Source organism: Scyliorhinus torazame, chromosome 28 (assembly GCF_047496885.1).
Source record: "Scyliorhinus torazame isolate Kashiwa2021f chromosome 28, sScyTor2.1, whole genome shotgun sequence".
Classification (NCBI taxonomy): Eukaryota; Metazoa; Chordata; class Chondrichthyes; order Carcharhiniformes; family Scyliorhinidae; genus Scyliorhinus; species Scyliorhinus torazame.
Genome location: NC_092734.1, coordinates 42,193,862 through 42,220,491, shown reverse-complemented (window position 1 = coordinate 42,220,491; position 26,630 = coordinate 42,193,862). Strand labels below are relative to the sequence as shown.

The window sequence follows — 26,630 nt, the reverse complement described above, 5'->3', positions numbered from 1 at the left end:
GGTATGGAGGGAAGATTTTATGAGGGAAGGCTGAGGGACTTGAGGCTGTTTTTGTTAGAGAGAAGAAGGTTTAGAGGTGACTTAATTGAGGCATACAAGATGATCAGAGGATTAGATAGGGTGGACAGTGAGACCTTTTTTCCTCGGATGGTGATGTCTCGCACGAGGGGACATAGCTTTAAATTGAGGGGAGATAGATATAAGACAGATGTCAGAGGTAGGTTCTTTACTTAGAGAGTAGTAAGGGTGTGGAATGCCCTGCCTGCAACAGGAGTGGACTCGCCAACATTAAGGGCATTCAAATGGTCATTGGATAGACATATGGACGATAAGGGAACAGTGTAGATGGGCTTGAGAGTGGTTTCACAGGTCGGCGCAACATCGAGGGCCGAAGGGCCTGTACCGTGCTGTAATGTTCTATAAGCTGAAGCAAGGGTGGAGTCGGGCAGTGTTGCAGTGGGAGAAATAGACAGTCTTAGAGATGAGTGGATAGAGTGATAACAGCACATCCTTTCGGCCCCTCAAGAACAATTTAGCTAATCCCACTCCCGTGCCTTTTGCTTGTAACCCTGCATTTTTTTTACATCTTTAGATGCTTATCCAACTCCCTTTTGAAAGTCAGGACTGAATATTCCTAAACCACCTTTTTCAGGCAATACTTTCTATATTGTAACGACTCACAGCTAAAAATTTATGCCTTTTCTTCTTTTACCAATCACTTTAAATCTGTGCCCTCTAGTTCTTTACCTAGTTTCTTCCAATCTACCCTGTCTAGACCTCTCATGATTTTGAACACTTCTGTAAGTCTCCTCTCAACTTTCTCACAGAATCATAGAGATCGGCAGCACAGAAAAGGTCCTCGGCCCATCACGCCTGCGCTGCTCAAAAACAACAACCTAACTATTCTATTTCCATTTTCCAGCAGTTGCCCCCTAGCCTTGTCTGCCCTGGGATTGCAAGTGCACATCTAAATACTTCTTAAATGTGATGTGTGGTTAGCACTGCTATCAAGCGGCACTTACTCAGCAATAACCTGCTCACGGACACTGAGTTTGGGTTCCGCCAGGGTCACTCAGCTCCAGACCTCTACAGCCTTGGTTCAAACATTTTTTAAAAAAAAAATTTAGAGTACCTAATTCATTTTTTCCAGTTAAGGGGCAATTTAGCGTGGCCAATCCACCTACTCTGCACATCTTTGGGTTGTGGGGGCGAAACCCATGCAAACACGGGGAGAATGTGCAAACTCCACACGGACAGTGACCCAGAGCCGGGATCGAACCTGGGACCTCGGCGCCGTGAGGCAGCAGTGCCTGGAGGCCCAGCCTTGGTTCAAACATGGTCAAAAGAGCTCAATGTCAGAGGTGAGGTGAGAGTGACTGCCCTCGACATCAAGGCAGCGTTTGACCGAGTTTGGCATCAAGGAGCCCGAGCTAAACTGGAGCCAATGGGAATCAGGGGGGAAACTCTCCGCTGGTTGGAGTCATACCCGGCACAAAGGAAGATGGTTGTGGTGGTTGGAGGTCAATCATCTCAGCTCCAGGACATCACTGCAGGAGTTCCTCAGGGTAGTGTCCTGGACTGCAGTTTTCAGCTGCTTCATCAATGACCTCCCTTCCATCTTAAGGTCAGAAGTGGGGATGTTTGCGGATGACTGCACAATATTCAGCACCATTCGCGACTCCTCAGATAATGAAGCAGTCCCTGTCCAAATGCAGCAAGACCTGGACAATATCCAGGCTTGGGCTGACAAGTGGCAAGTTACATTCGCACCACGCATGTGGCAGGCAATTACCATCTCCTACAAGAGAGGATCTAACCATCAGCCTTGACATTCAATGGCATTACCATCGCTGAATCCCCTTCGATCGGGTGGCACGGTGGTTAGCTGCCCCTTGGCGCCGAGGACCCTGCTGGCAGTGCAGAGCTGGTGCGGGGGGCAGGCCTGATGTAAGATGGAGCAGGAAGTGCAAGTGGAGGAGTGAGTTGATCTGACATGGGATTGGGATGAGCAATATTGTGTAGGTGGCTGCAGGAATTAATTTCCATTCGCTCACTGATTATATCAGTAAAGTAAATGTTAATTATTAATAAATGGTGATTTTTAACAGACTTTCCCCATCGACAGTAATAACTAATATTGTATCGTTTCGTCTTTTCCAGTCAGATATTTCTTACCACCGATCCTTCACAGCTCTGGAATACGCTCCTCAGTCACACATGGACAGGAGGTTTGCGGGGCCAGGTAAATTAATGTTAAATAATAAGAACTGTTTAACTTGCACTCCTACCTTCTGTCTGCAGTGTCAAAACATAGCTCACCAATAGTTTCATGTGATTCTGTCAGGCGTTGCCACAGTGGGTAAACACTCTGGTGACAGAGATGAGAGAGAAAATAAATCCTACAGTGAGGTGGTGCATTATTTCTCAAAATGCATCAAACCCATTAAGTACCTTGAGTTAGAGTAATGTAGGAAACACGGCATCTATTTGATGCACAGCAAGTTTGCACAAAGAGCAATGAGGGAATCTGCTTTTTTTAGTGAGGAATTATAGAGAAATACAAATTCGCTGAGACAGGTTGACAGTTTAAAACAGCGAGAGGAGAGCCGGGAGTTTCAGTGTTTAAAACAGCGAGAGGAGGGACTTCCGGGTACGGCTATGCAGAGCTAGGTCGCATATTCGGCAGCTCCCGCTTGGAACGGACTTTTGGGCTCTTTAACAGGGCCCCCACGGCATTTGTTTGACATTTCCCGGTGTGGGAAGAAGACGGCAACATTCCCCTGACAGTGTCCCCCAGGAGTGTTGTGTCTTTTGGCTACCAGACCCGGCAGAAACAGTAAAAGATTTGGCTTGATCTGCAGCAATAGACAGAGCCTCTTCCAGCATGCAGGCGGGGGAAGGGCAAGCTTAAAGCTGCAATCTGACTCTATCAAAGGTGAATTCTAGCAGCAGAGGGAACAACTGTGAAAAGATCTACCAAGGCCACTGAAGAAGCAGGGACGAGGCTTCCGGTGGCGGCCATGGAGGAGTAGGTCGCGCATTCGGCAGCTCCCGTCTGGAACCGACTCTCAGACCTTTTTCAGGAGTTTCCATAGACTTTTTAAACGGACCAGAAGTGTAACGGCCAAAGGAGCGGCACTGGAGCAACGGGAGAAGCGAGGGAAAGAAAACAAAATGGCGGCAGCCAGGGACAAAGGGGAGCTGCAGGAGTTCATCAAGCGCTGCTTCGATGAGCAGCGCGAGGAGATGCGCAAGGAGATGTTGGCGCCTATGCTTTCGCAATTGAAGGACTCGGGATCACCCAGAAGGTCCACGAAGCTAAGATCCAGGAGGTACAGAAAAGAGTCAGTCAGAACGAGGACGAGCTCGTGGGCCTGGCGGTGAGAGAGGAGCAGAACGAGGCGCTACACAGGAGGTGGGCGGGAAGACTCGAAGACCTGGAGAACAGGTCGAGGAGAACGAATCTGCAAATCCTGGGTCTCCCTGAGGGAGTGGAGGGGGCTGATGCCGGGGCATACGCGAGCACGATGCTCGAGGCGATGATGGGCACGAAGGCCCCTTCGAGGCCGCTGGAGTTGGACGGGGCACATCGGGTGCTGGAGAAGAAGCCCCAGGCAAATGAGCCGCCAAGGGCGATGGTGGTGAGGTTCCACCGGTCATGGACAGAGAGAGGGTCCTGAGATGGGCCAAGAAGGAGCGGAGCAGTAAGTGGGACAATGCAGAGATCCGAATATACCCGGACTGGAGCACGGAGGTTGCAAAGCGGAGAGCGGGTTTCAACCGGGCCAAAGCGGCGTTGTACCGGAAAGAAGTGAAATTCGGAATGCTGCAGCCAGCGCGACTGTGGCTCACATACAAGGACCAACACTATTACTTCGAAACGCCTGAAGAGGCGTGCACCTTTGTACAAGCCGAAAGGTTGGACTCTAACTGAGGGTTTGTGAGGGTAGGGGGGATGTTTGAGGTTTGATGTGTGATGGTTGTTGTATATAGGGGGTCAATGATGCACAGGAAATGTTACATGGGCTGGGGGAGAGAGACAAGGCCGCGACAGGAGCTGCGCCAGAGGGGGCGGAGCGGGCTTTGGCAAGCGCGGGGTTTTTTCTCGCGGGCGGGAAGGGGAACGAAGGAATGCATATGGAATCGGAGACTCCCACGCGGGGAGGTCAATGGGACGGCGGGGGAAGCCGGGGTCAGCAGGCGTCAGCTGACTTACGGGAGTGACATGGGGGGAGCAAAAAAGCTAGACTGGGGTCTAGCGGGGGGGAGGGGAGGGGGGAAGGGGGGGGAAAAAGGGTTGCTGCTGCACTGGCCGAAAGGGAATGGGACACAGAAGAGGTGGTCAGGACGGGGATCCCCCCTCTGGGGGACTGGAGGGTGAGGGAGGCGTGGACACGGAACTGGCCCAGAAAAGGAGATGGCTAGTTGGCGGGGCGTGGGGGGGGTGAGAGCCCGTTCAATCCGGTTGATAACGTGGAACGTGAGGGGCCTGAATGGGCCGGTGAAGAGGGCTCGAGTGTTCGCGCACTTAAAGGGACTGAAGGCGGACGTGGCCATGCTCCAAGAGACACATCTGAAGGTGGCGGACCAGGTCAGGCTAAGAAAGGGATGGGTAGGACAGGTATTCCACTCGGGACTGGATGTGAAGAATAGAGGGGTGGCAATATTGGTGGGAAAGCGGGTGTCATTGAGGCCAAGACTATTGTAGCGGACAACGGAGGGCGATATGTAATGGTGAGCGGTAGGCTGCAAGGGACGTGGGTGGTGTTGGTAAACGTATACGCCCCGAACTGGGATGATGCAGGATTCATGAAGCGCATGTTGGGGCGCATTCCGGACCTGGAGATAGGAGGCCTGATAATGGGAGGGGACTTCAATACAGTGTTGGATCCAGCACTAGACCGCTCCAAATCAAGGACTGGAAAGAGGCCGGCGGCGGCCAAGGTACTTAGGGGATTTATGGATCAGATGGGGGGAGTGGACCCATGGCGGTTTGCAAGGCCGCAGGCCAGGGAATTTTCTTTCTTCTCCCATGTACACAAAGCCTACTCCCGGATAGATTTCTTTGTTCTGGGTGGGGCGCTCATCCTGAGGGTGATGGGGACGGAGTATTCGGCTATAGCCGTTTCGGACCATGCCCCGCACTGGGTGGAACTGGAGCTGGGAGAGGAGAGGGACCAGCGCCCGTTGTGGCGGCTGGATGGGGGACTGCTGGCGGACGAGGTGGTGTGTGTGGGAAGGTGAGGGGATGTATCGAAAGGTACTTGGAGGCCAACGACAACGGGGAGGTGCGGGTGGGGGTGGTATGGGAGACGTTGAAGGCGGTGATCAGGGGAGAGCAAATTTCCATTAGGGCTCATAGGGAGAAGACAGAGGGTATGGAAAGGGAGAAGTTTGTGGGGGAGATTTTGAGAGTGGACAGGAGATACGCAGAGGCCCATTACTTGGGGAAAGACGACAGCTCCAGACGGAGTTTGACCTGTTGACCACAGGGAAGGCGGAGGCACAGTGGAGGAAAGCGCAGGGGGCAACCTACGAGTATGGGGAAAAGGCTAGTCGGATGCTGGCACACCAGCTCCGTAAGAGGATGGCAGCGAGGGAAATAGGGGGAGTCAAAGATGGAAGGGGAGCCACGGTTCGGAGTGCGACGAAAATAAACGAGGTATTCAAGGCCTTTTATGAAGAGCTGTACAGATCCCAGCCCCCAGCGGGGGAAGAGGGGATGAGACAATTCCTAGATCAGCTGAGATTCCCGAGGGTGGAGGAGCAAGAGGTGGCTGGTTTGGGGGCACCAATTGGGTTGGAGGAGCTGAGCAAGGGTTTGGGGAGCATGCAGGCGGGGAAGGCCCCGGGAGCGGACGGATTCCCGGTGGAGTTTTAGAATTAGAATTAGAATGTACAGTGCAGAAGGAGGCCATTCGGCCCATTGAGTCTGCACCGGCTCTTGGAAAGAGCACCCTACCCAAGGTCAACAACTCCACCCTATCCCCATAACCCAGTAACCCACCCAACACTAAGGGCAATTTTGGACACTAAGGGCAATTTATCATGGCCAATCCACCTAACCTGCACATCGTTGGACTGTGGGAGGAAACCGGAGCACCCGGAGGAAACCCACGCACACACGGGGAGGATGTGCAGACTCCGCACAGACAGTGACCCAAGCCGGAATCGAACCTGGGACCCTGGAGCTGTGAAGCAATTGTGCTATCCATAATGCTACCGTTCTACAGGAAGTACGCAGACCTGTTGGCCCCGCTACTGGTGAGGACCTTTAATGAGGCAAGAGAGAAGGGGACCCTGCCCCCGACAATGTCGGAAGCGACAATTTCTTTGATCCTAAAGCGGGACAAAGACCCACTGCAATGTGGATCGTACAGGCCGATCTCGCTCCTCAATGTGGATGCAAAGTTGCTGGCAGAAGTGCTGGCCACGAGGATCGAGGACTGTGTCCCGGGGGTAATCCACGAGGACCAGACAGGATTTGTAAAGGGCAGGCAACTAAACACCAATGTGCGGCGGCTCTTAAACGTGATAATGATGCCATCGCAGGAGGGAGAGGCGGAGATAGTGGCAGCTATGGACGCGGAGAAGGCCTTTGACCGAGTAGAGTGGGAGTACCTCTGGGAAGTGCTGCACACGTTTGGGTTCGGGGTAGGGTTTATCAGTTGGGTTAAGCTCCTTTACAGAGCCCCGCTGGCAAGTGTAGTGACGAACCGGCGGAGGTCGGAGTACTTTCGACTGTACCGAGGGACGAGGCAGGGGTGCCCCCTGTCCCCCCTGTTGTTCGCATTGGCGATCGAACCATTGGCCATGTCATTGAGGGAGTCTAATAAATGGAAGGGGGTGGTCCGAGGGGGAGAAGAGCATCGGGTGTCGCTATATGCGGATGACCTGTTGCTGTACGTGGCGGATCCAATGGAGCGGATGGTGGAGGTCATGCAGACTCTAAGGGAGTTTGGGGAGTTTTCGGGCTATAAGCTCAATGTAGGGAAGAGTGAGCTCTTTGTATTACAGGCGGGGGACCAAGAAAGAGGGATAGGGGACCTACCGCTGAGGAGGGCGGAGGGGAGCTTTCGGTATCTGGGGATCCAGATAGCCAGGAGTTGGGGGACCCTACATAAACTGAATCTGACGAGTTTTGTGGAGCAAATGGAGGAGGATTTCTAAAGATGGGACATGTTACCGCTCTCGCTGGCGGGTAGAGTACAGTCGGTCAAAATGGTGGTCCTTCCGAGGTTTCTGTTTGTGTTTCAGTGCCTTCCCATCGTGATCACTAAGGCCTTTTTTAAGAGATAGGCAGGAGTATTATGGGGTTTGTGTGGGCGAATAAGACCCCGAGAGTAAGGAGAGGGTTCCTGGAACGCAGTAGGGACCGAAGAGGGTTGGCGCTGCCAAACCTGGGGAGCTACTACTGGGCAGCAAATGTGGCGATGATCCGCAAGTGGGTTATGGAGGGAGAGGGGGCGGCATGGAAGAGGATGGAGATGGCGTCCTGTAAAGGAACGAGCCTGGGGGCGTTGGTGACGGCACCGCTGCCGCTCTCGCCGACAAAGTATACCACGAGCCCGGTGGTGGCCGCAACGCTAAGGATCTAGGACCAGTGGAGACGGCACCGGGGTGCAATGGGGGCATCGGTGTGGTCCCCGATCAGGGGTAACCACCGGTTTGTCCCGGGGAAGATGGACGGGGGGTTCCAGAGCTGGCATCGGGCGGGGATTGGAAGAATGGGGGACCTGTTCATCGACGGGACTTTGCGAGCCTAGGGGCACTGGAGGAGAAGTTCGAGTTACCCCCGGGAAATGCCTTTAGATATATGCAGGTGAGGGCTTTTGTGAGGCGACAGGTGAGGGAATTCGCGTTGCTCCCGGCACAAGAAATTCAAGATAGGGTGATCTCGGGTGCATGGGTCGGGGAGGGCAAGGTGTCGGAAATACACCAGGAGATGAAAGAAGAGGGGGAAGCGCTGATAGAGGAGCTGAAGGGTAAATGGGAGGAGGAGCTGGGGGAGGAGATCGAGGAAGGTCTGTGGGCTGATGCCCTAGGTAGGGTTAATTCCTCCTCCTCGTGTGCCAGGCTCAGCCTGATACAATTTAAGGTGGTCCACAGAGCGCACTTGACGGGGGCGAGGTTGAGTAGGTTCTTTGGGGTAGAGGGCAGATGTGGGAGGTGCTCAGGGAGCCCGGCGAACCATGTCCATATGTTTTGGTCATGCCCGGCACTGGAGGGGTTCTGGAGAGGAGTGGCGGGAGCAATATCTCAGGTGGTGAAAGTCCGGGTCAAGCCAAGCTGGGGGCTAGCAATATTTGGAGTAGTGGACGAACCGGGAGTGCAGGAGGCGAAAGAGGCCGGCATTCTGGCCTTTGCGTCCCTAGTAGCCCGGCGAAGGATCTTGCTAATGTGGAAGGAGGCGAAACCCCCCCAGCCTGGAGACCTGGATAAACGACATGGCTGGGTTCATAAAGCTGGAGAGGATTAAGTTCGCCTTGAGACGGTCTGCGCAGGGGTTCTACAGGCGGTGGCAACCGTTCCTAGACTATCTCGCGGAGCGTTAGAGGAAGGTCGGTCAGCAGCAGCAGCAACATTGGGGGGGGGACGTCCTGGGAGCGGGGGGGGGAAGAGGGGGGACTGCCTGGGAGGGTGGATGAGCAAGAGATAACATGAAGGGTTGGGGAAACTGGCACGTACGGGTGAGGGCCGGTGTACAAAGGTGTGTAAATATATCATTTTGCCATGTATATATCTTGCTCTGCGCGATTTCTCGTTTTTTTTTTGTTCCGGGGGGGGGGGGGGGGCTATACTTTGTAAGGGAGAAAAATTGTGTTAAAAAACTTTAACACAAAGTTATATATATATATTTTTTTTAAACAGCGAGAGGGGAGCCGGGGGGTTTCAGTGTTTAAAACAGCGAGAGGAGAGCCGGGAGTTTCAGTGTTTAAAACAGTGAGAGGAGAGCCGGGAGTTTCAGTGTTTAAAACAGCGCGAGGAGAGCCGGGAGTTTCAGTGTTTAAAACAGCGAGAGGAGAGCCGGGAGTTTCAGTGTTTAAAACAGCGAGAGGAGAGCCGGGAGTTTCAGTGTTTAAAACAGCGAGAGGAGAGCCGGGTGTTTCAGTGTTTAAAACAGCGAGAGGAGAGCCGGGAGTTTCAGTGTTTAAAACAGCGAGAGGAGAGCCGTGAGTTTCAGTGTTTAAAACAGCGAGAGGAGAGCCGTGAGTTTCAGTGTTTAAAACAGCGAGAGGAGAGCCGGGAGTTTCAGTGTTTAAAACAGCGAGAGGAGAGCCGGGAGTTTCAGTATTTAAAACAGCGAGAGGAGAGCCGGGAGTTTCAGTGTTTAAACCAGAGAGAGGAGAGCCGTGAGTTTCAGTGTTTAAAACAGCGAGAGGAGAGCCGGGAGTTTCAGTATTTAAAACAGCGAGAGGAGAGCCGGGAGTTTCAGTGTTTAAAACAGCGAGAGGAGAGCCGTGAGTTTCAGTGTTTAAAACAGCGAGAGGAGAGCCGGGAGTTTCAGTGTTTAAAACAGAGAGAGTAGAGCCGGGAGTTTCAGTGTTTAAAACAGCGAGAGGAGAGCCGGGAGTTTCAGTGTTTAAAACAGCGAGAGGAGAGCCGGGAGTTTCAGTGTTTAAAACAGCGAGAGGAGAGCCGTGAGTTTCAGTGTTTAAAACAGCGAGAGGAGAGCCGGGAGTTTCAGTGTTTAAAACAGCGAGAGGAGAGCCGGGAGTTTCAGTGTTTAAAACAGCGAGAGGAGAGCCGTGAGTTTCAGTGTTTAAAACAGCGAGAGGAGAGCCGGGAGTTTCAGTGTTTAAAACAGTGAGAGGAGAGCCGGGAGTTTCAGTGTTTAAAACAGCGAGAGGAGAGCCGGGAGTTTCAGTGTTTAAAACAGCGAGAGGAGAGCCGGGAGTTTCTGTGTTTAAAACAGCGAGAGGAGAGCCGGGAGTTTCAGTGTTTAAAACAGCGAGAGGAGAGCCGGGAGTTTCAGTGTTTAAAACAGCGAGAGGAGAGCCGGGAGTTTCAGTGTTTAAAACAGTGAGAGGAGAGCCGGGAGTTTCAGTGTTTAAAACAGCGAGAGGAGAGCCGTGAGTTTCAGTGTTTAAAACAGCGAGAGGAGAGCCGTGAGTTTCAGTGTTTAAAACAGCGAGAGGAGAGCCGGGAGTTTCAGTGTTTAAAACAGCGAGAGGAGAGCCGGGAGTTTCAGTATTTAAAACAGCGAGAGGAGAGCCGGGAGTTTCAGTGTTTAAACCAGAGAGAGGAGAGCCGTGAGTTTCAGTGTTTAAAACAGCGAGAGGAGAGCCGGGAGTTTCAGTATTTAAAACAGCGAGAGGAGAGCCGGGAGTTTCAGTGTTTAAAACAGCGAGAGGAGAGCCGTGAGTTTCAGTGTTTAAAACAGCGAGAGGAGAGCCGGGAGTTTCAGTGTTTAAAACAGAGAGAGTAGAGCCGGGAGTTTCAGTGTTTAAAACAGCGAGAGGAGAGCCGGGAGTTTCAGTGTTTAAAACAGCGAGAGGAGAGCCGTGAGTTTCAGTGTTTAAAACAGCGAGAGGAGAGCCGGGAGTTTCAGTGTTTAAAACAGCGAGAGGAGAGCCGGGAGTTTCAGTGTTTAAAACAGCGAGAGGAGAGCCGTGAGTTTCAGTGTTTAAAACAGCGAGAGGAGAGCCGGGAGTTTCAGTGTTTAAAACAGTGAGAGGAGAGCCGGGAGTTTCAGTGTTTAAAACAGCGAGAGGAGAGCCGGGAGTTTCAGTGTTTAAAACAGCGAGAGGAGAGCCGGGAGTTTCTGTGTTTAAAACAGCGAGAGGAGAGCCGGGAGTTTCAGTGTTTATAACAGCGAGAGGAGAGCCGGGAGTTTCAGTGTTTAAAACAGCGAGAGGAGAGCCGGGAGTTTCAGTGTTTAAAACAGCGAGAGGGGAGCCGGGAGTTTCTGTGTTTAAAACAGCGAGAGGAGAGCCGTGAGTTTCAGTGTTTAAAACAGCGAGAGGAGAGCCGGGAGTTTCAGTGTTTAAAACAGAGAGAGTAGAGCCGGGAGTTTCAGTGTTTAAAACAGCGAGAGGAGAGCCGGGAGTTTCAGTGTTTAAAACAGCGAGAGGAGAGCCGTGAGTTTCAGTGTTTAAAACAGCGAGAGGAGAGCCGGGAGTTTCAGTGTTTAAAACAGCGAGAGGAGAGCCGGGAGTTTCAGTGTTTAAAACAGCGAGAGGAGAGCCGTGAGTTTCAGTGTTTAAAACAGCGAGAGGAGAGCCGGGAGTTTCAGTGTTTAAAACAGTGAGAGGAGAGCCGGGAGTTTCAGTGTTTAAAACAGCGAGAGGAGAGCCGGGAGTTTCAGTGTTTAAAACAGCGAGAGGAGAGCCGGGAGTTTCTGTGTTTAAAACAGCGAGAGGAGAGCCGGGAGTTTCAGTGTTTAAAACAGCGAGAGGAGAGCCGGGAGTTTCAGTGTTTAAAACAGCGAGAGGAGAGCCGGGAGTTTCAGTGTTTAAAACAGCGAGAGGAGAGCCGGGAGTTTCTGTGTTTAAAACAGCGAGAGGGGAGCCGGGAGTTTCTGTGTTTAAAACAGCGAGAGGAGAGCCAGGAGTTTCAGTGTTTAAACCAGAGAGAGGAGAGCCGGGAGTTTCAGTTTTTAAAACAGCGAGAGGAGAGCCGGGAGTTTCAGTGTTTAAAACAGCGAGAGGAGAGCCGGGAGTTTCAGTGTTTAAAACAGTGAGAGGAGAGCCGGGAGTTTCAGTGTTTAAAACAGCGAGAGGAGAGCCGGGAGTTTCAGTGTTTATAACAGCGAGAGGAGAGCCGGGAGTTTCAGTGTTTAAAACAGCGAGAGGAGAGCCGGGAGTTTCAGTGTTTAAAACAGCGAGAGGAGAGCCGGGAGTTTCAGTGTTTAAAACAGCGAGAGTAGAGCCGGGAGTTTCAGTGTTTAAAACAGTGAGAGGAGAGCCGGGAGTTTCAGTGTTTAAAACAGTGAGAGGAGAGCCGGGAGTTTCAGTGTTTAAAACAGTGAGAGGAGAGCCGGGAGTTTCAGTGTTTAAAACAGCGAGAGGAGAGCCGGGAGTTTCAGTGTTTAAAACAGTGAGAGGAGAGCCGGGAGTTTCAGTGTTTAAAACAGCGAGTGGAGAGCCGGGAGTTTCACAGTTTAAAACAGCGAGAGGAGAGCCGGGAGTTTCAGTGTTTATAACAGTGAGAGGAGAGCCGGGAGTTTCAGTGTTTAAAACAGCGAGAGGGGAGCCGGGAGTTTCAGTGTTTAAAACAGTGAGAGGAGAGCCGGGAGTTTCAGTGTTTAAAACAGCGAGAGGGGAGCCGGGAGTTTCAGTGTTTAAAACAGCGAGAGGAGAGCCGGGAGTTTCAGTGTTTAAAACAGCGAGAGGAGAGACGGGGGTTTCAGTGTTTATAACAGCGAGAGGAGAGCCGGGAGTTTCAGTGTTTATAACAGCGAGAGGAGAGCCGGGAGTTTCAGTGTTTAAAACAGCGAGAGGAGAGCCGGGAGTTTCAGTGTTTATAACAGCGAGAGGGGAGCCGGGAGTTTCAGTGTTTATAACAGCGAGAGGAGAGCCGGGAGTTTCAGTGTTTAAAACAGTGAGAGGAGAGCCGGGAGTTTCAGTGTTTAAAACAGTGAGAGGAGAGCCGTGAGTTTCAGTGTTTAAAACAGTGAGAGGAGAGCCGGGAGTTTCAGTGTTTAAAACAGCGAGAGGAGAGCCGGGAGTTTCAGTGTTTAAAACAGTGAGAGGAGAGCCGTGAGTTTCAGTGTTTATAACAGCGAGAGGAGAGCCGGGAGTTTCAGTGTTTAAAACAGCGAGAGGAGAACCGGGGGTTTCTGTGTTTAAAACAGCGAGAGGAGAGCCGGGAGTTTCAGTGTTTAAAACAGCGAGAGGAGAACCGGGGGTTTCTGTGTTTAAAACAGCGAGAGGAGAGCCGGGAGTTTCAGTGTTTAAACCAGCGAGAGGAGAGCCGGGAGTTTCAGTGTTTAAACCAGCGAGAGGAGAGCCGGGAGTTTCAGTGTTTAAAACAGCGAGAGGGGAGCCGGGAGTTTCCAAACTGTCTATCTGTTATAAAGGGTGATGGCCTCACTACCTGCCTTCCTCTACACTGCCTGGTGGTTACCCATGCCCTTCCTGCCTGTTCGATACTCACTTGAGGTGTAACCGCCTCGCTGAACGTGTTATCCACGACTTGCTCAGCATCGCGAATGCTCCGCAGTGAATCCACCCTCAGCTCCAGTTCCGTTAGTCGGTCGCTGTAGTTGGGCACACTTCCCTCACATGTGGTCACCAGGGACAACTGAAGCTTCCATGATGTCAGGTCGGGGGCCGTGGGTGGGGATCCAGCGGGTGCCAGGTCCCGGAGGGAGACTGTCCTGGCGCCCGTCGGGGTGTGCCACGTATGCGTACAGCGGGTTCGCGTGTACTCTTTTGACCAAAGGGTCCGACTGATGGGTCCGCACATGCTTACGAAGGAGGGCAGGTCCAGGAACTGTCAGCCATGTTGGGAGCGTGGCCCCGGAGCTGGACTTCCTGGGGAAGGCAAAGAAACGTTCGTGAGGGGTCTCGTTAGTCGCAGTGCAGAGGAGCGATCGGATGGAGTGGAGGGCATCGGGGAGGACCTCCTGCCAGTGTGAGACCGGGAGATTTTTTGACCACAGGGCCAGCAGGACGGCCATCCAGACCGTCCCGTTCTCCCTCCCCACCTGCCCGTTTCCCCGGGGGTTGTAGCTGGTCATCCTGATTGATACGATGCCCTTGCTGAGCAGGAACTGACGCAGCTCATCACTCATGAAGGAGGATCCCCGATCGCTGTGGATGTAGGTGGGGAAACCGAACAGTGTGAAGATTCTGTGGAGGGCTTTAATGACCGTGGCAGAAGTCATATCGGGGCACGGGACAGCGAAAGGGAACCGGGAGTACTCATCGACCACGTTCAGAAAGTACCTGTTGCGGTCGGTGGAGGGGAAGGGGCCCTCTGAAGTCCATGCTGAGGCGCTCAAAGTGGTGGGAGGCCTTCATCAGGTGCGCTCAATCTGGCCGGTAGAAGTGCGGTTTGCACTTCGCACAGACCTGGCAGTCTCTGGTTACGGTCCTGACCTCCTCAGTGGAGTAGGGCAGGTTGCGGGCCTTGATGAAATGGAAGAACCGGGTGACCCCTGGGTGGCTGAGGTCATAGTGGAGAGCCTGGAGTCGGTCCACGTGTGCGCTGGCACATGTACCGCAGGATAGGGCGTCAGGGGGCTCGTTGAGCTTCCCCGGGCGATACAAAATCTCGTAATTATAGATGGAGAGCTCGATCCTCCACCTGAAGATCTTAACGTTTTTGATCTTGCCCCGCTGTGTGTTATTGAACCTGAAAGCAACCGACCGTTGGTCAGTGTGGAGAGTGAATCTCCTGCCGGCCAGGTAATGCCTCCAACGCCGCACAGCTTCCACAATGGCCTGGGCCTCCTTTTCGACAATGGCCTGGGCCTCCTTTTTGTTCCACCTGCAAAAATAGCACTTGGGGCCCCCCAGGGGTGGCTGGCTGCCGCACGGCGCAGGCTTGCGGTGAGCTGGAGTCGGCCGCTGGTGGGGCCCACGACGCCCATGAGGGTGCCGCCCGGTCGGGGGCGTAGGACTCGCCGTTACGGGAGGCCACTTCTAACGAGTTCGCGAGCTCCCTAGTTAGAACATAGAACATAGAAAAATACAGCACAGAACAGGCCCTTCGGCCCACAATGTTGTGCCGAACCTTTGTCCTAGATGAATCATAGATTATCATTGAATTTACAGTGCAGAAGGAGGCCATTCGGCCCATTGAGTCTGCACCGGCTCTTGGAAAGAGCACCCTACCCAAAGTCAACACCTCCACCCAACATTAAGGGCAATTTTGGACACTAAGGGCAATTTATCATGGCCAATCCACCTAACCTGCACATCTTTGGACTGTGGGAGGAAACTGGAGCACCCGGAGGAAACCCACGCACACACGGGGAGGATCTGCAGACTCCGCAGACAGTGACCCAAGCCAGAATCGAACCTGGGACCCTGGAGCTGTGAAGCAATTGTGCTATCCACAATGCTACCGTGCTGCCCTTAAGAACAAATAAATCTACACTATATCATTTTACCGTAATCCATGTACCTATCCAATAGCTTGAAGGTCCCTAATGTTTCCGACTCAACTACTTCCACAGGCAGTGCATTCCATGCCCCCACTACTCTCTGGGTAAAGAACCTACCTCTGATATCCCTCCTATATCTTCCACCTTTCACCTTAAATTTATGTCCCCTTATAATGGTTTGTTCCACCTGGGGAAAAAGTCTCTGACTGTCTACTCTATCTATTCCCCTGATCACCTTATAAACCTCTATCAAGTCGCCCCTCATCCTTCTCCGTTCTAATGAGAAAAGGCCTAGCACCCTCAACCTTTCCTCGTAAGACCTACTCTCCATTCCAGGCAACATCCTGGTAAATCTCCTTTGCACCTTTTCCAAAGCTTCCACATCCTTCCTAAAATGAGGCGACCAGAACTGTACACAGTACTCCAAATGTGGCCTTACCAAAGTTTTGTTTCCGCAAGATCAAGCGTACCCCCTTCCAGTAGACGCTGACGGACTTACGCAGACCTCATGCCCGTAACGAAGGCGTCGCGGATTAAAAGTTCTGTGTGCTGAACTGCCGAAACTGCCTGGCAGTCACAGTTCCTCCCCAGGATGAGCAGAGCCAGGAATGAGCAGAGCCAGGAATCGTCCAGGGACTCACCGGGGAGTTGCTGTCTCGTGGACAGGCGGTGCCTGGCGTATACTTGATTGACTGGCTGAACGTAATGTCCCTTCAGGAGCTCCATTGCTTCGGAGTAAGTGGGCACATCCCGGATGAGAGGAAAAATGTCAGGGCTCACCCGTGAATAAAGGACTTGGAGCTTCTGCGCGTCCGAGGGTTCCTCAGCAGATGTTCGGAGGTAGCTTTCGAAGCAGCCAGTGGTCAAAAGCGGACGTAGCGTTGGCTGCTTGAGGGCTCAGCTGCAGGCGATCAGGCTTGATGCGAAGATCCATCGTTTAAAAAATTTTTGCTCAATAAATTGGTGCACTATCAATCACCACAAAGACGAGAGTAGTGGAATAATCGAGGCTTTATTGAGCAAAGATGTTGTGCCTCCTGTAGCTGCCACCAGAATGGCTGCAGCACCGGCGAGCACACACATTTATACTCCGCCTACTGGGCGGAGCCAGCAGGCAGGGATTTACCCATGTACCTCTGATATACGCGTCTTACCGATTATGGTATAATGCTGCTAGTGGTGATTACCACACTACATAGCACAGGAGGAGCAAATCACGGGTGCGAGCTCCCCTGCTGTGATTACCCTTCAGCCCCTTAATTACTCCCTTTTTAACAAACAATTAAGCTAAGAATACTATTTACTGACCTCCCTCACACTAATTTTACTCCCCTTACCCTACTTTGTTCACTTATATTACTTTATTATACTGACCCTGACTTTCACTTATTTGGGTTGTTTCTCAGTTATTCCCTTCCTCCAAAACAAAACACTTTTTATACTCATGCCTGCTTACTGTGACGCTGACAGCGAAGTCAATGAGATCTGGAATCCGACCTTGATGTTTATGAAACTCCGCTCCTGCCCGAACTGAGCTTTACACTCAGTCTTTTTAGTTGCACCTTTTCTAAGTTTCACCCAACTCGAAAAGAATTCTCCTTCAGCCAAGCAAGTCCTGTATCAGCCTCCAAAACACTGCTTTGGAAACCGGATTGAACCAGTCGCAGAGTTAACCAGCGACAGCTGAGAGTCACTCAGCTGACTCCTGTTTCGGGAATTAAACTGAACTACAATAATCAAAATTTTAATTACTGGGTTAAAGAACTAATTTAGCTTAAATTAAGTTTAATGGTTACTGTAGCCACGTAAAATGGCTGCTTCCCGATTAATTTGGCCAAAACCCGATTTAAAATGGCTAACCGGAAAGACTGATGGGAAAAGCAGGTAACAAGACACAACGGACAGCTGCAGGCAGAATATCATATTCGGCTCTGGGGAAGTCGGCCCAGATCGATACTCAGGACTATTAACAGCCCATCAACCCAGACATCTGCAGTTTAAGCGGCTATCCCCGGGAACAATTGCAACATATTAGCAATTGAATGCCGGGCCAGACCTGTCGGCGCCTGCAGTGGCCGAAACAAAGACAGGTGAACGACCACCCTCCGATCGAGGAATCGCCTCGCAATTGGACGTATCGAACCCAGTGATTGGGAACAAGTTCAATCACTTGGGACTCAGGGTCAAGGGCCGCCCCAAGAGGCGGGAAGCCCCTGGGCCCTATAAAGTGAGGGGCCAAGTTCAGATCGTTCTCTCTCTCCCTTCTTCGCCTGCTCGAGACCTTCGCAAGAACATCAACCAGCAACTCTAAGTTTGACTCCAGCGATCGCTACCCGATAAAGACTCCTAGCCATCGACCTGTATCAGCCTTTTGAATCCCGCGGGCCAGATCCGATTCGATAAGCCATTCATTTCCCTGACCTGGTGGGCTCTTCCTAAAGTTAAGTATTGGCCAGTAGTGATAGGTTTATTATATAGATAGTAGGATTATTGTATAAACATTACTTGTTGTATATAATAAATGACCGTTGATTTCAATCTTACTAAGCGGTGTGCTGACTTATTAATCCTAACTTGAGCTTGAACCACGTGGCGGTATCAGAAAGATACCTGGCGACTCATGAGCAAAGGTGAAGTAATTAGAACTAAATAAATTAAGGCTAATAAGAGCAACATAATTGGCGACTCTGGTGGGACCCAACATAGAAGTGGAAAACCACTCCGGGAGAACCCCAACAATTTGATTAGGATCCAATCGGAAACAAAAACAAAAAACCCACAAATGTTCAAGCGGTTCTGGTTAATAATTCACAATTCGGAAGTGTGTGTATGCATGCGTAACTAACAGGGTTATAAGGTAAAACTGATAGATTTTTTTGCATCAAAACTGTCGGAAGTCTGTATTTTCGGAAATTAGCGCAAGCTGTACCCGCATCTACGACACCACCTTAGCCTCCTGTTCCAAATTTGAACGTAACGAGCAGATAAGAGATATAGCCATGCAGGCAATGCAGAGCCTCATGAACCCCGAAGAATTTGCGGTCGCACTGATCAGCAGCGTTAGAGTGGGACAGTGTCCCATTTGGGAAGTGGAAATTCGCAAATTTCTGCAGGGCAAAGGATGGCCCGTGTGGAGCGGTTTCTGTAATAACGACGACTCAGGTCCTGGAAGTATAGGACATACTTGGTGGGAGAACCTGAATGAGATCCATAAAAAGAGCTTAGCAAAAGCGCGCAAGCCGATGGCAATCGTGTCCTGCATGGCACAATTGCGAGGCACAGAGGAGGTCGTCAGGACGCTCCGAAATGAAATAGAGGGCATACATCTTTTGAGTAAAATCGATGTATGGAAAAGGAAAACCTGGAATTGAAAAGGCAGTTAGAAGCCAAGGACGAAGAGGTGGCTGACGCCAAACGGGGTCACCAGTCTTGTCTGGCGCATTTAAGCAGTTTTCAATCCCAGTATGAGAAGGCTTATCAGGACACACAGCATGCAGTCCTGGTTAAGAAAGAGACAGAGAAGTAGGTGGAGACGCTACAGAAGCAATGTAGTGATCTCAAGGCAGCCTTGAGAGCGCTCCACGCTGCAACCACGGAACAAAGGCAGAGTACCTTAGACCATGCGAAGTGCTGAAAGTAAATTGCAGACCTGCAATGCTTTCTGTCCAAAAGGGATTCCAAGACACCTTTGGGGAAAGTTTAGACCAGGAAGACGGCCCTGATTGGGAAGAACTGCAAGAGACAGCGCAGAGATATGTTCAGGGAGCATGTGCGCAGGGAAAACCCCAAAGGAGGAGAGCACCCCCACCCCCCACACAGCAGGTAATACAGGCTCCCATGAACCCTGTAACAACCCACCGCACCGCCACAGCAGACGAGGCGGAAGTCTTATATTCCACCCCCCTCACAGTGACCCAATTACGGGACGCGTGTGCTAAAATCACACCGTTCCTCCCAGCTTCAGACCCACACCTTTTCTTTGCCACCGTCAAACACCAGGCGACCATGTACGGCCTGGATGAGAAAGAGCAGGTAAAGCTCACGGTCCTCAGCTTAGACCCATCGGTCGCAGCAGCCCTTCCCGACCCACAGAATGTAGGAGGAGGCACCCTTGCAGAAATGCATACCGCGATCCTGGATGCGATCGGGTACAACCGGGGCGACCCCGTAGACGGTCTAAATAAGTGCAGACAGAAAAAGTCTGAACACCCCACAGCGTTCGCAGGACGCTCGTGGATTCACTTTGAAGCCGTTTTCGGCAACGTAGACCGTGCCCATTTGCCCGCAGACAATATGGCCAAATGGACCCGCACCCTTATCTCCCATGCCACAGAAGCAGGACAGAATGCCTGTCGTAATTATGACCCCCTCGGTGGAGGCTCATAATGAGAAGTGGGTGGTCAAAAGATTGTCCCGCGTTTGGGAACAAGCGGCTCACGGTAAATCCGCAGCTAGAACCCCTGAGGACAAGCAAGCCGCCGCAGACATGCAGGCAGTAAGAACCACTCTCCACAACCCCGCCTGGGTAAACCCCCCCAGCAAAACCGCAAAAATGCTACAATTGCGGACAGTTGGGACATTTTGCCAAAGAATGCAAGGCCCCTAAAAAGCCACAGAGAGCCCAACAGACAGGCACTCTCAATAAGAAAAAGGCAGAGCCCATACATTGCGTTAGCGCGCAGTCCGATCAGACAGACTTGACCGGAACGGACTGACAGTGTACAGGCTCCCCGAGTTGGGCCTGCGATACCCTTTGGGAGAGGTCAGGACGACCCGTAGTCGCAGCAAAGGTTAGGGGACAGCCGATCGAGCTTCTCTGGGACACAGGAGGGTCCCGCACAACCTTAAATTCCTCCACCCTTGGTAAAAACACGTGGCCCACCACAGCCACTATCACCCTCAGCAGCTTCACAGGCCACTCACAACAGGGACATATCACGACCCCTGTACCCATCCAGATCAGAACTATTAATACAAAGCAGCCCGTAGTGTTAGTCGACCTGCCCCCAACAGCAGAGCACATTTTGGGGATCGACTTCATGAATTCCCACCACCTCTCTTTCGATCCAGTCAACCAGTGTGTCTGGAAGATGGCGAAATCCGCTAGAGCCCCCGCAACACTCAATATAGGGGATTATATGAACAAAATTAGCGCAGTAGGCGAGTTTTGGTTCAACCCCACCACACTCAGCACGGACCGACAGGTTAGGGCAGTCCTGCAAAAGAACAGGGCAGCCTTTGCAACCCACAAGCACGACTGTGGACGGATGACCGGCTCCGTACAAATAACCGGACCGGACCCAAGACCCCCAAAACAGTACGGACTTCCCCTAGAAGCAGAGGGAGAAATCCTAAAGGTCATAGAAAGCTTATTAGAGCAGGGCGTCCTAAGATCGGTAGCCTCAACTAATAATGCCCCGATTTGGCCAGTAAGGAAACCCGACGGATCATGGCGTTTAACCATTGATTATCAGGAACTCAATAAAGTCACCCCCGCAGCAGCCCCCACCGTTGCAACAAGTCCCGAAACCATGCTCAAACAGGGACTCCATGCCCGATATTTCACGGTTTTGGACGTCAGTAATGGGTTCTGGTCCATTCCATTGGCAAAGGCGTGCCAGTATAAATTTGCCTTCATTTCAGAGCGCAGCAGTACACGTGGACATGCCCGCCACAAGGCTTCCACAACTCCCCCTCCATTTTCCACCGACAGCTGGCAAATGGACTAGCAAAATTTTCTCGCCCCGAATGTCTGGTACAGTATGTAGACGATCTACTACTGCAGACAGACACAAAGGAAGAGCACATTGAGCTTCTGTCCGAACTCCTGGAATTACTACACTCCATTGGCCTTAAAGTAAACCCCAAAAAGGCCCAAATATTGGAAGAGAAAGTGGTATATTTGGGTACAATTATCACACACGGCAAACGCGAGATCGAGCACAAAAGAATTGACTCGATCGCTAAATTGCCCCTTCCCCAACACGTTTCAGCCCTCCGGTCGTTTTTAGGACTGGTTGGCTACTGCTGAAACCACATTGACGGTTTCGCCAGCAAGGCAGCGCCCCTCTCAGACCTCCTAAAGAAAGGAGCCCCCTGGGAGTGGCTTCCGCAGCATACGGATGCTGTGGAATCATTAAAACGGGCGCTCATAGCCGCCCCCGCACTACAAGTTCCCGACCCACTTTCCCCTTACGCCATAGAGGTAGCGACCACAGACCGCACCCATTCAGCCGTGCTCCTGCAGGAAAGGCACGACCCGTAGCTTATGCCTCCCGGATTTTAGATGCTGTGGATCAGGGATTTTCAGTCTGTGAGAGGCACCTGCTCGCAGTTTTCTAGGCAGTCCAGTACTTTTCATACATTACCGGACTGAACCCCATCACCATTCTGACCGAGCACACCCCCACCCAACTTTTACTAGACGGACGACTTAAAGACGGTACCGTCAGCCAAATCCACGCTGCTAGGTGGACCCTTCTCTTACAAGGACGGGACATCACAGTAAAACGGACAAAGACTCACACATACTTAGCGGACAATCTACAGTACCCCGGAACCCCCCATGAGTGTGAAATCATCTCACCCCACCATAATACAGGCCCCTTTATAGCGAAAACACCCCCCCGAAAACTAGCCACTCCATCTCAGAGCCTCCCTCACCCGGACACGTGTGACCCCATTAGGATTTATGTCGATGGATCTTCCACAGTCCTGGATGGGCAACGCATAACAGGTTGTGGGATTTATGTGGAGGACGCGCAGGGACGCGCCCTCGAGGAAATCGCATTAAAATTACCCGGACACTTAGGCGCGCAGGCAGCAGAGCTCGCGGCCATCGCCTACATTGTAGAGCACCCAGATTCCTTCCCCAGCCCAGCAGACATATATTCAGACAGTCTATATGTCTGCAACAGCCTCATTGAATTTCTGCCCCTCTGGGAAACAAGAGGATTTGATTCCGCGGACGGGAAACCCCTCTCCTCAGCACCATCACTCCGCCATATTTTGCAAAAAGCCAAGAACAGGACTTCTGGCATTATAAAAGTCCGCAGCCACCATCGTCTCCCTCCTGGGAAATGTAAAAGCCGACGCGCTGGCTAAGGCAGGATCCAGGCATGGGTATTTTTGGAAACCCCCCGAAAGCGCCCCAGTGAGTGCGCCAGTGAGTGCAGTTCAGGTCGCGCAGACTAGGATCGAAGATCTAGTAGAGGCCCAGAAGCAGGATAGCGCTCTCACTGAAATCGTGAAAGGGAAGTTTCCAGCCTCATACGAGAGGTACAGAAATACAATAACCACACATGACGGTGTGGTGCTAAAGGACACCCTTTACGTAGTTCCTGAGCAGGATAGGAATCAAATGATCTGTTTATTCCATGATGGTCATGGACACCAGGGAATCGAACCCACCGCAGCCCACCTCAAACAGCTTTGTTGGTGGCCAAATCTCAAAGAGGATGTATCCCATTACATTGAGAATTGCCTCATCTGCGCTCAGAGCAACCCAGATAGATATGCCAAAAAAGCACAACTCAGCCACACCCGACCCGTTAACGGCCCCTGGACTAACCTCCAGATCGATTTTATAGGTCCATTGCCCCCTTGCAGGAATGGCTATAAATATGTTCTGGTGGTCATAGACACTTTTACAAAGTGGGTGGAAACATTTCCAGCCCGCACCAACACCGCAAAAACCACAGCCAAGATCCTAACCCACCACATCTTTACAAGATGGGGACTCCCCCGCAGTATTGAATCGGACCAAGGTTCTCACTTTACGGGACGGGTCATGCAGAACGTCCTCACAATATTTGGCATAACCCAAAAATTTCACATTGCGTACCACCCTCCGTAGAGTGGTATAGTGGAGCGCATGAATCGGACCCTAAAAACCACCCTCAGAAAAATGGTCCAGCGGAACAACACCACTTGGGATTCGGTCCTCCCCTTTGCGCTGATATTTTTGCGTAACACTGTTTCCACCTCCACACACCCTCATGACCGGACTCCCCATGAAAGGGACAGAATACTTGTTGGGTTTAGACCTGACCAGCCCTGAAGTTACGGCCCTCACCCACGAGAAAGCCGTTGAACAATTACTTATGAATGTAAAAACGGCTCAGTTAGCAGCCGCTGTTAAACTGGGCACTAAAAGAAAACAGAGCAAAGCCTGTTTTGCTAAGGCAGTACATGCCACGGAGTACAATATAGGACAACAAGTGATGTTGTCCGTGTATAACCCCAGCACATTTCTGTCTCCGAAATACTCGGGTCCGTACTCCATTACGGATAAAATAAGCCCATCGGTATACAAAATCAAATACCAAAATGGTAAGACTGCGTGGTTTCACATAAACCAGCTCAAGGTTTATGGAGCACAGTCAAACCACTCCCACCACGTCATGCTTGACGCAGCAGACCACACCCCGCCCATAGCCAACGTAACCACACCCACCCCTTCCACGTCCAGCCCAGACACGGACTCGCCCCGGACTCCACCCACAAACTTTACACTCCGCCCCGGAACGCCCACAGACTGCAGCAGCAGAGACAGCGACTGTGACTCTGACGACAGCCACAGCAGCCCCCCTACTATCCTGGACCCACACCCAGCAACTCCAACTTCGACTCCAGTGACCCCTTCCTCATCACTTACTTAAATAAACCCCACCACCGACCACCGAACCACACGGACGACCCCGACTTTGTCTCCACCCAACTCGACCCAACTCATTGGCACCGCGACAACTCCTGCAGACTCGTCCGCAACGACGAGAGCGACCCCAACTCACACCACGCAGCCCTTTCCGCCCTAATTCACTCCAGAGTTTGGCACCCGGGAGAAGGTGACGACCTCGGGTCTGACTCCCAAGCCGCCAACCCCTTTGCGACCCTGTTCGCAACAGAGAACTGAGGTGTCCACATGATGATTTAAAGGAGACACTTGGTGAAAAGTGTTGTCCTTCCTGATGGAACCTGCAGAATGTTTTCCGTTGTTTGTATGTTTGTTTAATGTTGTTCGTCCAACAGGAGAATGTTCTCACCGCCACACACCCATTCACCTGAACTTTTTAACTTTTTCCCACTGACACCCACCACCGCCACACACCCATTCGGCTGAAACCTCTGAGGACTTACCTCAGACACCCACCGCCACCAGACGCTTGTTCAGCGGAACTAACTTTTCAGCTGATACTTGTTCGGGTATCAGACGCCCGATCGTAACTGCTCTTCCGATTTGACGGAAGATTTAGAACAGCAACCCCACCACGATGACTACATTTTTGTCCGTACTTGTCGGTTGCTCAGGCAGTGGAGAAACAGCGTGAGACCCGCCCTGCCTGGGGACCCCCCCCTGTTGGTCAAAAAATGCTCGGGTAGGGGACATACGGTATTGGTAGCCGTCCTACCCGGGGACTCCATCCAAATCTTACCCGTCGCGGCCCATACGCACCTCATTCGACCTTTTCCTTTCAAAAACAGTTTTATTTATTTAGGCAACCTTTCGGTTGCCGCCAAATGCTATTTACATCCTAGAACATTTGGATGCTAAACTTAGCACTGGTCCACCATTGGGAAGTGTGCCGTGTCCTAACATTTGTTTTGGAAAAAAATGGGGGAGAAGTCACATATTGTGACCAATTATAAGGGAATAATTGGCCCTGAAGGACAGACACACTAACACACCGGATATTAAACCAAGGTAGTTACAGATACTATGCTTGTTTTACAGAACTTCAGAAGCTCCAGGACCGGAGAAAAACAGAGAACACAGAGAAAGAAAAGAAAGAGGACAGCCATGAGGACTCCTTTCATCGTGCTCAACACTCTTTTTCTGAACATTTGGTTGCGCGGGAACGCGGACCCCATTACTCCAAACCCCCCTGCCGTTAATGTTTCACTGCCCCGCAGTACCGAGGGCCCAGTCATCAGCCACGCTGCATTATCCTGGTGTGCCAAGTTCATAACTTGGTACTCCCTGTCGTACGTTATTGAGGCACTGTTAGCATTGGCCATACTCTGCTGTGCAGTACAGACCATGCGCCTCCGCAAGTGGAAAGGGAGAGCGTACCGCGCTCCAACCCCGGTATATCGGATCCGATCCCCGATATTCGGCTATGACCAGACCCCCGCGACCTATAAAGAATAAAGAGTATTCACTTGCGTTATTACTGTAAATAAAGAGATGTACAAAACGTTTCATAAAAAAAAAGTATGATCCTGAGCTTGACTGCCAAGCCAGGAAAGAGTATATTAAATGTTCTGATTGTTGTTGTATGTTTTAGGAAGATAGGATAATGCAATGTTTAGTGAGTATAGAGTATGGAGGTAAAATTAGAGGTTCCCAGTTTTATTTTTTTTGATACATGCCCCTGCTTGACATAGCGCCCTCAAGAATTGTTTAGGTAAATTTTTGTGCATAGCTAGGGTCAGAGTAGTGGCCATGTAGGAGGTGCCCCCCCCCGGTCAGGGAACGAAAAGGACAAAATTTATGTGATCCTTCACGCTTCGCGTTAGGATCACAAGGCGGGAATGTAGACACGTAAAATTGCTGCTTCCCGATTAATTTGGCCAAAACCCGATTTAAAATGGCTAACCGGAAAGACTGATGGGAAAAGCAGGTAACAAGACAGAAACGGACAGCTGCAGGCAGAATATCATATTCGGCTCTGGGGAAGTCGGCCCAGATCGATACTCAGGACTATTAACAGCACATCAACCCAGACATCTGCAGTTTTAATCGGCTATCCCCGGGAACAATTGCAACATATTAGCAATTGAATACCGGGCCAGACCTGTCAGCGCCTGCAGTGGCCGAAACAAAGGCAGGTGAACGACCACCCCCCGATCGGGGAATCGCCTCGCAATTGGACACATCGACCCCAGTGATTGGGAACAAGTCCAATCACTTGGGACTCAGGGTCAAGGGCCGCCCCAAGAGGTGGGAAGCCCCTGGGTCCTATAAAGTGAGGGGCCAAGTTCAAATCGCTCTCTCTCTCCCTTCTTCGCCTGCTCGAGACCTTCGCAAGAACATCAACCAGCAACTCTAAGTTTGAATCCAGCGATCGCTATCCGATAAAGACTCCTAGCCATCGACCGGTATCAGCCTTTTGAATCCCACGGGCCAGATCCGATTCGATAAGCCATTCGTTTCCCTGACCTGGTGGGCTCTTCCTAAAGTTAAGTATTGGCCAGTAGTGATAGGTTTATTATATAGATAGTAGGATTATTGTATAAACATTACTTGTTGTATATAATAAATGACCGTTGATTTCAATCTTACTAAGCGGTGTGCTGACTTATTAATCATAACTTGAGCTTGAACCACGTGGCGGTATCAGAAAGATACCTGGCGACTCGTGAGCAAAGGTGACGTAATTAGAACTAAATAAACTAAGGCTAATAAGAGCAACATTACCTACCCATGTGGACATGGGTTACGAACCTATCAAAGAGAAAGCTATGTATGGCCTTGGCATTGCGTCTTCCTACAGGTAAAATCAGATGTATTTTGCAAGATACATTCTTGACAATTGGATTGTGAAGACAATTTGAACTCTGTTCCGAGTTTCTG

At 51.3% G+C, this 26,630-nt stretch overlaps 1 protein-coding gene across 1 annotated transcript in view; it reads left to right on the top strand.

Moving 5' to 3' along the window:
• Window positions 1–26,338, top strand: part of LOC140403424 (primary cilium assembly protein FAM149B1-like) — a gene marked incomplete at its 5' end in the record, with an annotated part of 290,929 nt that extends 264,591 nt beyond the window's left edge. Inside the window, 2 exons of the mRNA XM_072491336.1 lie at window positions 2,161–2,242; window positions 24,789–26,338. Of these exons, the coding sequence (XP_072347437.1) occupies window positions 2,161–2,242; window positions 24,789–24,949 (243 nt within the window). The remainder of the gene's footprint in view (window positions 1–2,160; window positions 2,243–24,788) is intronic.
• Between the last annotated feature and the right edge of the window lie 292 nt (window positions 26,339–26,630).